This window comes from Hylobates moloch, unplaced genomic scaffold (assembly GCF_009828535.3).
Source record: "Hylobates moloch isolate HMO894 unplaced genomic scaffold, HMol_V3 SCAFFOLD_18, whole genome shotgun sequence".
Lineage (NCBI taxonomy): Eukaryota > Metazoa > Chordata > Mammalia > Primates > Hylobatidae > Hylobates > Hylobates moloch.
The window spans coordinates 27,267,874-27,280,382 of NW_026652293.1; the positions used below are offsets into that span (position 1 = coordinate 27,267,874).

The following is a 12,509-nucleotide window of genomic DNA, read 5'->3' on the forward strand; positions in this document are numbered from 1 at the left end:
ATATTTTTTTCCAGGTTTCTTTGAATAATGTGATTCTAGGTTAAAAATCCTTCAATCATAGGTCACAATTAGGCCTTCACTAGTTTAATATCACACAAGATGAATTCACTTGAGATAAGATATAAAAAATGCTCCATGGATACATATGTAACAAACCTGCACATTGTGCACATGTACCCTAAAACCTAAAGTATAATAATAAAAATAAAAAAAAAAAGAAAAAAAATGCTGTTTAGGTAGATGAAAAAACTCAAGTGGGAGTCATGACAGGTAAGGTAGGACATTTCTGCCACTCACTAGCTGTCCTGTCTTAAGGAAGTTACATAAGTTATCTCTGTCCTAGGATCCTGACCTATACAATGTGAGTAATACTACCTCTGTCTCAAGGGATCTCATGATTGTGTGTCTGTTTATGTGTAGGACTTTAAATTTAATCCCTGTTTTAGCTGCAAGGAAATGAATTTTAGGTTCTTCAAAAGGTTATGAAAAAAAGATGTGAAAATTTATTTAGCCTGATTTTAGTGTAACATTGTTTTTTTATAAAATAATTTTATAAAAGAGTCCATCAAGATATTATGTAGAAAATGCACACTAAGGTAATATATACACTTCATAAAAATAGAATACATCTTGGCAATTGCTTAGTCTATTACCACCATGTACAGTGTATTGACGTGTAATATTTATGTTAATTTGAACACATGAGATTTTTAAAAAACCAAACCTGTCCCACTGGTATCTTTAAAAATTGTTTTCATTGATAGGAAAATAAACAAAATTCTGGAATGTAAAACTATGAAGCTAACTGGATGAAAGTTTGTAGTAAAATGTTCAAGTTCCATGCCATGTACAACTGTCGTGAGGGCAAAGCAATCTTTTGTTTTTTTATTATTATTATCATAAGTGGTTCAACTGATCTCACAAAATCACTGAAAATAATATCCTTGTTCTGAATGTTCAATCAAGATAAGCACCATTTGGGATCAAACAAGACTTATAGTAGCTGTACTATATTCAAAAAAAAATGAGTGGTGTTTTTCTCCTTAAAAATGAAAATAGGTAAGTCCTATTATAATGTATCAATACTTACAAAAATCTCCATAAGTTACTTTATAAGCTTTGATCAAAATACTTAGTGATTCTAAAAATAGTCAAATGCTCAAAAACTCTATTTGACTCTGAATCAGTTGTTTTTGTTTTTTGTTGTTTGGTTTGGCTTTCAGGAAAATGATCTTAGGTACTAAACTACTATAAAACATCACCAATATGTCCTGTTAGATGTTCAGAATAACCTTTGGGAAGTAACTGCTCCAGTGTAATAAATAAAATAATAAGGGACTTTTCTAGACCGTACTTCAAGATATGACCATGGTGGGATCATGAAAATACCTCAGAAGTACCAAGGAAGGCACACAAAACAGAGTGTAGCACCATTTTCAAGTTGCCAAGATTGCAACTGTCAAGAGACAATAATCTGGAAGGGGGCTTGATTGCCATGATTAATGCGGTTTAAATATGTGGAATAGGCTTTGCAGAGTTCCTTAGTATGGGTAGGCAGACACAGCTATATAAACTATGAATGTGGTCTGATATTCAATGGTCCCATTGGCACTGTAGGATGAGGCTCGGACCCTCATGCGGTAGGTCTCTGCTTCTCGTAGTGGTCGTGTTGTATACACCACTCCTTTCAGGTTTTCATCCCTCAAGGCAAAAGGAACAGTCTGTTCCTCGTCTACCATGAGGAAAGTTGTCCTGGGATGCATCACTCCATCCTGCGTGTATGCAACCAGCCGGATTAAATCTTGATTGGTGGCTATTCCAAATGGGAGGGAGACGAGTTTGTATTCCAAGGCATATGGGCTCAAGGCACATTCCAAATCATTGGGTGGACAGTTCTTGAGGCAGAACCTAAGGACAACAAACAAATGAAATACACATAGTTATCTGGAAGCAGGAGGAGGCATGATACAGGTGATCATGATCCATGACAACTTTTAGGCACTACATGCAGGAGGCAGCCTGGCTGTAAAAGTGGTAAGACTCAGTCGTGTTCTGTGTCACTAACTCAAACCAGACACCAGATGACTAAGAGAAGATGCTGGTGTGAAGTCAAATATGTATCTTGCAGCTCCATTAAAAGCAGATGTGTCTGAGCCACTGAAGTAAGTATGAATGCCACAAGAGTATTTTCTTTAAAATGAAAAGTCAGTTTTGGAAATAAAAGCATCTGCATATATATTGGAAACAAGTACTTCTTAAAGAGGAATACAAGCTACTTTTTAATTATATAGTATCCTAATACTGTTTGAAAGGTGAAACAAAATATATTGATATTTTTTCTAAAAATAATAAAAGGTCAATTAGGATTTCTGGTGGGGAAGGGGTACTTCTTTTGTAATTGTCGTTCACATTATTGTAGATTAAAAAGCTTTATTTTCTTTTACCAGAGCGCACACTGACTGCTTTTTGAGTCATGATGACTTTTAAATTGTTTGCCAGAAACCGATGGTAATAAAGAGGGGAAAAAAATGCACAGAGGACCATTTTATGAAGACAGGATTCTTCAGTCATAGTATTTTTAGAGGTTTTGTTAAGTCTGTATTTTCAATTTTCTCCTTCCTATTCCATGTCCCATCAGACCAATTGCAAATAGGTTTTTGGTGGATTCTGGGCAGTCCACACTTGACTATGCTGCAGTAACTTGATAAGCATTACCAAGAGGAAAACAAAGTGAGTTCCAGCCAGTATTTTGTTTCAGAAACACCTTCCTATTAGCAGGGCTTATCCAAGAGGAATATTATCACTTGTTTTCAATCGACCTGTTAACTTGGTACCTGGATAGAGTGCAACATTTCTGGAAGGGGAGAGAGAAAACAGAATGGTAGTTTATTCAGAATGCAGAAAAGCCTGTTTCAGACAGAAGGAAATATAAGCAAGATGATGTATGAACGGGCAGACGACTGACTCATCCTCACTCATCTCCGTTCTCAAGGAGTGGTGAGTCAGTGAAGCAACAGAAAAGGTGCTTCATGGTGGGCTCTAAGTGTGCAGAGCCCTTACCACCCTGAGGCAACACAACGGAAATGAAAAACTTTAAAGAAAGGTAGGCTCTATCACTCCATCAAACACTTGCTGCTGAGGCAGAACCCACCATGTTACATGTTATATTCTGGGAAGACTGCTCCAGGCAACACTGGCAGCCAAGAGTGAGCTTGGGTGGCAGTGGCTGCTGCAAGATGAGCTCATTTCTTGCCCATTCATTGAAAAGAATACTTACTGTAACCCCACATCTTCCTGGAGTTAGTGACTTCCTGTGAGTTACACATGACAAAAGACAAAGTTTATGTTGGTCAAGGAGTAGGAGGAAGGATTTTCAAAAGCATGTCTGGGATGAGAAGGCAAGACATACCCTGAAACAGGATCCCTTTGGTAGTTGGGTGGACAGGGTGTATCGATGCACTGGTAGCTTCCTCTCATGTTGAAGCACATGCGATTGGGTCCACAGCGCACATTCTGCTCCAGACACTCATCGATATCTAGGGACAGCACAGGGAACATGCAGCATCAGCAATGAGGGTGAGAGAAGGCCATCAGAGCAGCCACTGTGGATGTGTGACTAGAATGTGGAGGGCTAGCCTTCCCCTCCCGTGAATGAACTTAGTCATACCTAAGCTTCTTTAACCACAAAATGGGGATCATGACACCTGGCGGGGTTATTTCCCAGATTGCCTTGAGCACATATTTCTTTATGTGAAAGGACATAAAAAATTGAGAGCTATAAAAGTAGATGGGGAGGTATTAAGAGCTCTCTGGTGTCTTTCATATTTGGGAAATACCTTGCATTTAAGTTTTATAAAGCAAGTAATATTTTAAATGCACTATGAACAAGCCAAAAATTTAAAGGACATTTGTGAATATTTTTTGCAAAGTGAAGAATCTCCTTAAAATGTGAGTGATCCTTGCCGAGTGTTTTGTTTTATAATGTCAAATTGTTGAGTGGAAAATAGGGTCTTAGATATGAAAGGAGTCAAGTTATAAATTCAGGAGAGATGGTACAGGCTAGTCAGATCTTGAGGAGAGAGACAAACAAAACAGGATCAAATGAGTGGCCCAGGCACCACAATGTAAGCTGATCAAATGGAGCAGTTCACCTTGATCTGGACTGTGTTGAGTCTATCCTCTCTCGTTATGGTAGTGGGATGCTCTCCTTAGGCTAATGGTATGGGGAAAATACGCAAATGAAATACTTTTTATTTTGTTGTTTTCTACACTAAGTAGAAACACACTTAAGTGCTTCCTGAAAATGAGTGTTTTTGAGCCACCACTTTTAATTTGGAGTTTATTTTTGAGCATCAGGGGATCCGTGATGTTTGCGTGCATGTGTGTGTGAGAGAGACAGAGACAGAGAACGTGAGATTGATTGATGGTTGGATTTTCTGGAAAGAGGGTCCATGGAGTTCAACACAATTTTTAAAGGAATTTTAAGATCCCAAATGTAAGAATGGTATTTTAGAGCAATGGTTTTCATACTGGGGCATCCTCATTCCCCTGGTGATACACGAATGTTTTCTAGCAGTATGAATGCAGGCGAATATTTCAGGGAATCAATTCCCATATTCTCATTTTCCATAATTCTCCTCTCTAAAGTCAATTTGCCTGAGAACATCTCATGACCTGGAGGTCTCTATTCCCTTCTCCCTGTTTCCAACCTTCTGATTTACAAAGACAGACTGCAACTAATCTCAGAGGATAAACAAGAGAGTAAGAATATTGGTAATAAAGACTGATGGTGGCTGGCAGGCCTTATTTTATCATGGCCACAAACCAATGGTCTTAGCTCTCTATTTTATTTTTTTTTTTTTGAGACGGACTCTCACTCTGTCGCCCAAGCTGGAGTGTAGTGGTGTAATCTCGGCTCATTGCAAGCTCCGCCTCCTGGGCTCAAGTGATTCTCCTGCCTCAGCTTCCAGAGTAGCTGGGACTACAGGCATGCGTCACCACGCCTGGCTAATTTTTGTATTTTTATTAGAGAGGAGGTTTCACCATGTTGGCCAGGCTGGTCTTGAACCCCTGACCTTTGGTGATCCGCCCACCTTGGCCTCCCATTAGCTCTCTATTTTAAATTAGATTTCAGAAGTGGGTTGGTTGTCATGGGGACACCTACTAACATTTTTGTTTGAACAGAAAAATCACCTTAGACTTTTTCTGACAGTAGATCTGATTAATTTGACAACGAATACAGACTTTCAAATTATATAGTGGCCATCCTCCATTAACCGAGGGAGTTAAATCTGCATCTCTGAAGTTTTGATGAAAATATATTTAAAGCTTGAGCACATTAACATAACAATCTGTATAACAACACCAGAATTCACATCCTTTGCAACCATTTAAACTTATAAGAAACTTTAGTGGTCAATTTTTAAAAGTATGAGTAAAGTATAAGGTTTTCAAAGTCTAAGTCAATTGGCTGCATATAGCATTGGTCCTGAGATACAAGAGGGTAAAATGACAATTAAATGGACTAAACTGGTTCTCCACAGGTGGGTCCTGACGGTCAAATGCACTTCTATCATGGAAGCTGTGCTAAGAACAATGTTACTACGATGTCATTGTACAGTAGTACATAATTTGGTAGTTGGATAGTGGTATTTATATTGGTATTTGATACAAAAATAAGCATTTTAGATTTGGCTCCAAATATTTTCTAAGGAAACCACAGACAATGTAATTATTTATTTAAAACAATAACAGTCTCCACAAAGTAAAAAGATACTGGGTTAGAATGATACGGAGTAAATAACCTTTTAGTTAGTTATATGTGCTGACAATGATGTAATATGCTATTACTAGTATTACACTAGGATTAGCTTTCCTACAGGAATGGAACATAATGTGAAAAAACTTTTTATTTCAGTTAAGTCTTGCCTACTGCCTCTGTGAAAAAATTTCTATTTATGATTTTATCAGCCAGGAGGGCTTAATCTCCTTGACAAGATTGTCTCAGTGACGTGAAAAGCCGTCTAGAAAAATGTGAAATTCAATTAGCCTTATCTTCCTTCTCTCATTAAAAAATGTTCTCTTCATATTCATCATCCACATTTTTTCTCATTTTCATCATGAACTCTTGCAGAAACATGAAGCCAGTGGGCTGCAGGGGTCCATGATAATGGTGGTGTGGAGACTAGAAGCTGGATGCACATCAGTGTGCATACTAAGTTGTTATTTAGTAGTTACCTTATGATATATTTTCATTGGGTAAATATGAATCTATAAAGAAATATCAGAATCTAATATAGAAATATACACTTTCTATTAAAAAGCTTTCCTAAGTACTGAGGTGCTGGGCAGGTGGCCCTCTTCTGTCTCTGGTCTATTACCCTCTCCTCAGGGTGAAGCACTCTCTCTAGGAATCCACTCACTCTACTCATTTACTCTACTCACTATTCTTAAAAAAAAAAGAAGACAGAAAAAGAAATAGAAATTGTGTTGTCTTCTGTTCATGGATGATGTGATGTCTGGTTTCTATTAAATATAAGAATATTATGATTAAAATGAAAGTATTTTGTAACATAAATATTGCTACAAGAAAAGAATCCCAAAATGAGCTGAAAATTTTTATATTAACAGTTTTAGAACATATGAATGTATTTAACCAAGTGCTTCTGAATACTAAAAATTCAGGATAAACATACTTGAAACATCTGTCTTACAGAAAATATAAGTAATTTAGATTCTTGATAAACATTATGCATTGCATTTTTAAAACACAGATGAATAAGAGCACTCATTTTAAATGCAGTGCTCATATAATGTTTCCAAATTTTTAGAAGTAGATTAGTGGTGCATAAAATTAGCATAAGGGTCCTTTAGTTTCTCCTCTCTGCATCTTAGGCAATTCTTGATTGGTAATGCTTTTTGTTTATTTTGCAGTCTAGTGACTTTCACTTTTGACTAGAGTTTCTGTCCTTGTTCAATGTCAAATTCACTTTAATTTCCCTTTTATTATTGACGTTTGTATCAGTAATTTCTAAATCTTTCAAAAAATCATATGCAAATAAAAAGCAGTCTTTGGTTCCTTATAAATGCCTCAAACACTTTCTAAAACTATAAAAAGAATGCAAGTTATTCTTCAGGGCAAAGAAAAAAAAGGCATAATTGTTTTCTCTCAAGTCTTTTTAAAACCACAAAAATATGTAACCCATTTAAATTGCAGACATTTCAAGTGACACCTGTTTCTGATTTGTCCATGTCATTTTCCACTCTCTGTAGCACAACTGAAAGCTGAAGAACGTTTTGAACTAAATGAGTGACAAAGGCAATTAAAAAAATAAACCGGCACAATTTAGAAAGGGCGAAAAATTCTCTAATGTGAATAAAATATAACCCTTTAAAATCTGGCTAAGGGGTTGTGCGTTTTGAGTGGTTATTCCAAATGCTTTGGTATCTGCCCTGTTGCCTTCTTTGGTACCTGGAGGGGGTGTGGTTTTAGTGTGGGCATCGCCACTCCTTCAGGAAGACTCTTGGGTTGAAGAACTGGGGAAAAGTGGTAATATCCGGACAAAGTGCTCTCACCCCATCCTGCTGCCTCAGTGCAATGCTCCTGGTGCTCACAGCATCCCAGGAGACAAAGGACTATTCTAGACATACAGATCTGAGGTCAAGTCCTACCTCTGCTCTTCATTATTCTAGGACATTAAGGCTCACATACTCACTCTGAGAATTAGTTTTAGAATGGGTACAAATTATCTAATGGGTGCAAATTGTTGCCTTTGACATATTTTTACTGCTGATTAAAGTGAAATAACAGTTGCTTTGGAAAAAGATAACAGTATGATTAAATAAATTATTCCAGTACTTTAAATCTGAGTAAAATTCTCTGCATGGGGTAGGTTCTTAAGAAATGTTTGGCGACTGATGGCCCAAAGTGAAAGTTATTACTCAACTTCATGTTTCATCTCCGGCCCACATGACCCAGTGGGGGCCCTCAGGGAGTGTGAATGAGTGAATGGGTGGGGTGGGTTGGTGTGGGATGAGGTGGCAGTGCTCATGGTAACTAGGGTGAAGCCATTGTCCATCCTGGTTTTGCCTCCTGGAACCCATTTTCCATAAGCTGCATTGCAGCAAGTCTTTTGTGAATCCCATAAAGATAAAAAAATTCAATCTAAATTTGATTGCTGCTGATAAAGCACTCTTTTGGAGCTTTTATTTGCTATACTTTACAAAAGGATATAATTTTCCATGACACAAATTAATACAATTCAAAAGCTTATTAAGACCCACATAATACTCCTAGATTTTGTCCACAAAATTAAAGGTTTCTTAGATGATTTTTAGGAGCTATACAAGTTCTTATTTCTCCTTAATATAAGTACACGTTGCAATATAATCAACCTTACCAAATTACAATGCTCCTTTCACATTTTTGTGTAAAAAGGGAACTACTGAGACTGATGTTTTATTCTTTGTCATTGCTATATCTTGCCCAAAACTCTGTTATAGAACCAATGAGCTATACTTTGTTTTATTTACATGTCTGTCTCCACTAGACTGTAAACTCTTAAAGGGGAAGACTCTATCTTATTTATCTGTTTAAATCCTGCAATGCTAGCACATAATTGTTCCACATCAATGTAGACTCAACGAATGAATGAATCATTTAATTGACTACAAAACTGATCACTTTAAAAATAAGTTTAATAAGAGGGACAACATATAAAATAATATCTAACACTGAAGTAAATTTACTGAGTAACCTTCTCATTTTTCACTTCCATTTTGGTGGAATTGTAAAAAAGTTTGAAGAGATCTATCCCCATTAAGTGTTAAAAATATATAATATGAACTGGCTTAGGCATTCTTGCTCCTTCTAGTAAGACCATACCAAAAATGTTTCTCAACTATTTTCTTTGCTTGCTTCCTCTCCCATTGCTTCTCCAGCTTGCAAAAGCAATGTCTGAACATAATTCTGACTCATGGGAATGGGAAAGAAGGGGAAGCCACTAGGAGAATGATTATTCAAAAAAAAAACTTCTCACACTCTCTGTTGGTTTTTAGTCAAGTTTGTAACAATAAACATCCCAATGTTTTCTCACCTTGGCATGTCTTTCCATTGTGTGTGAGTTGATAGCCAGGTGGGCAGATGCATTGATAACTTCCAAAGGTATTCTTACACTCATGCTGGCAGGCATCTGTATTTTCACATTCATCAATATCTGTTCAGGAAGAAGACAGAGTTATCACCACACAAAAAAGCAGACACTGTGACAGAGCCAACTCTCATCAAGTTGTTGATATACATTAGAAAAACTTCTTGGTGATTTTATACTCATGTTAAAAAATGCTCAGAGCTATTTTCTACCAAGATATTTTTTATGTTATAAAAATATTGAATATAGTACTATATACACAGTACTATATTACAAAATATGGACATTTCTTTGTGTAAGCACATATATGCTGAAGTCCCAAACTAGTCAATTTTTATATTACTTAAGTAAGAGTGACATGACAGAGGAAACAAATGTAGACAGGATCCTAAACCACCAAAATATGAAACTCTTTAAGGAACAGTAGAAATTACCTAAAATATAATGTTCCTATTGAGATTAATTGCAAAAAGGAGTATTTGTTTTTATTGTATTTGAACTTTGGCTCTCTTTCTCTCTCCCTGCATCCCCACCCATGCATAGCTTTCCCATACACAGATATCACATGGAAATGTTTTTTATTTTTGTGACAAAAATACTCTTTTTTAATACAATTCAAATGTACTAATGACAAGTACATATATATATATAGTTGTGTTACTTTTGGCAGGCCATTTAAGTTCTCAAGATCTCATTTATTCTTCTGTTAAAAGGGACACTTGAGACCATCTGCCCTACTTCACAGTTTTGTTGAAAGGTTCATATACAGTAATATCTGGGAAAGTAGTCTATAAAGGGCTGCTATTATTAAAGCCATGAAAACGGCAAAAAAGCAGGGTGAGAATAGATGATAATTCAAAATTAACTGATATTTGCTTTAAGGATAAAGTATGTGATTTGGGAGGCTGAAGATTTCTTGTCCCAGTGGTGTTTTGCTTTAACTAAAATTAAAATTTGCTCATAGTCTCTGAGCATACACCAACCAGTGGAAGACTAGTTAACCAAAGTGTTGATCCTATGACTTGTGTGAGTTTTTACTTCTTTCTTTTAAAATCAGCTTTAACCTAAAATAACAGAAATGTAAATTATGTTGAACTCCAAGTTGTTAACACAGAGCTTTCCCAAGCATGAATTTTACACTACCCCCAAGTGTGATTTCTGCATTCAGAAGCAATGCAATGGTCATTTTTCCTGTTATGCTTTAGAATCAATTTCTTCAAAAACTAAACTCTAGCCCAAGTCTAACAAGATTTCATAGTGTTAATTTGAATCTTTCATAACTTGTCTGTCCCAGATAGTTCATTAAAAGCATTTGGTGCTTATTGCAATTTGGTCTTGTTGTGTAATTCCAAAGCTGTCTGCAGTCTTACTGTATATTTCTTCATTAGTCCCAATACTATAAAATACTGTATTTTAAGAAATGTTTAAGCCTATGAATTGCCCCCAAAGAAACTTAAATATCCAGTAATGGACTAGCTATAAATTTTTACTTTAGATTCTCCAAGATCGACCCTTACTATGAAATAGTGGCTGCCTCAAATAGCAGATGACTGTCTGAGAAAGACGATTGTGATAACATAACATTGGTTTAACATAAACAGAAGACAGAAAACATAAGACTCTACTATGATGAAACTGCAGCCATAGATAGTGATGAAGAAGTAGAGAAATGGGTTATTAATCAGGAAACTTTCTTAAAATAACTTGGACCTTCTGATAATTTGGAAGAAACCAGCTAATGGTGTATAGTGTGGAGGGTGTGGTTTAATTCATTTTTCATAACACAGATTTTTGGGCAGGAAAGTGAAGGTAGAACAAAAGAAAGTGCTTGTCTAAAATGAAGGTTGAGAATGGGATGGTAACCTATTACCTAGGCTGTGAAAACCCTCTAGTGGGGATGACTATTTGGAAGAAACTTTGAAAGACAAAATGTCAGATGTTAATTCTGTCAATAAAAGAATAGTGAACAATTTTAATGAAGAGTCAGATCAAAACTGTGGGCATAAAATTTACCAAAACTCAGAACAGTTTGTAGCAGATTGACAGTGTTGTTTAATATACTAGCAAGAACACTGGAGTCCACATATTTAGCAATTAAACAGTATTTGACCACATGGGACAAAATGTAGAGAATTGTTAATGCATTAATGTTTGGTGGTAGGAGAAACGAGCACTGTCAACAATTCTGGTAAGCTAATCACAAGGGAGAAGTTTCCATATCCCTTATATTAAGCTGCAGGTACATCAGGGTAAAAAAGACAGAAAAGTGCTGGAAAAAAATATGAACCTAAAAAGCAAAAGGTAAAGTCTGAGTGTCTAGAGGGACTGAGGGTCCAACTGAGTAGAGATGATATGGGAAGATGAATCCACCTAAGGTTGACCAAGAAGTCCATCTGAGAAGATAATAATGCAGTAACAGGGCTTGGGCAAGGGTAGAAAAAGAAACAAAAAAAAATTGAAGATACAAAGGGAAGAAATGTTTAAAAAATGTTTGTTTAGCAAAAAGCATAGTTAGGAGAGAGTAAGCAAAGTGTAGAACGCTTTCCAGAAATGTAAGACAATGAGGCTGGCATAGTGGTCTTTGAATTTAAGTAGAATTTGTTTCTTCCCTCCCTCTTTACTTCCCTCCTATGTTCTTTCTTTGCTTATTTTTTCCAGCTAACAAATAGTAAAACTAATTCCTGCTTGCTAATTCCCCTTGAGTAGGTCAATGACATGCTAATCATAGATATTCACAGAAAATTGAGTTAAATGAGTGACAGATGGTAATGTTTGCAACTTGACTGAAAACAAGGTCTCAATTCTTAAGTTGGAAATTATACTTCACTTTTGCAAACAAATGAAATTATAGACTTGTGAATTTAGATAAAGATACTGCAAGCACATATTTCAGAGTGATAGAAACAACTTAATTTTGTTCCAACTCATATTATCTTTCCAGTGACATACAAACATACACAATAATCAAACAGCAATTCCACGGGGACTGTGGAGCAACAGTCAATGGGATGTTGGTTGTCATACAGAACAAGCAGTCGACTGAGAAGCTGACACTTACACTTTTAAACCACTGCTTTTCCATCAATCCGATGTGGCCATAATCTGATGGCATTACATTATGTGGCAATATTTACATCCTCTTTTAAATAAACTATATTCTGGATGCCACTGAAATTTATTTCTATGTAGCATTAAGTTTAGTAACACCTTCAGGGTGACCAAAAAGAGAAACTTACTATAACACAATAAATTATTAGAATGCTCACATGTAAATCCATAATTCACTTGACTCAAGTCTGTAATAGTTTTAGGTGCCAAAATAAATGTCTTGAAATTTTGAGTCATTCTGAACTTGAGATC

General features: G+C 36.1%; 1 protein-coding gene across 1 annotated transcript in view; it reads right to left on the reverse strand.

Annotated features, from left to right (window-relative positions):
* Nucleotides 1-480: 480 nt before the first annotated feature.
* The window catches only part of HMCN1 (hemicentin 1), a 443,754-nt gene continuing 431,725 nt past the window's right edge, over nucleotides 481-12,509 (reverse strand). Inside the window, exons 105-107 of the mRNA XM_032137046.1 lie at nucleotides 9,096-9,215; nucleotides 3,410-3,536; nucleotides 481-1,908 (exon numbers count right to left, since the gene is read on the reverse strand). Of these exons, the coding sequence (XP_031992937.1) occupies nucleotides 1,542-1,908; nucleotides 3,410-3,536; nucleotides 9,096-9,215 (614 nt within the window). The 3' untranslated portion in view covers nucleotides 481-1,541. The remainder of the gene's footprint in view (nucleotides 1,909-3,409; nucleotides 3,537-9,095; nucleotides 9,216-12,509) is intronic.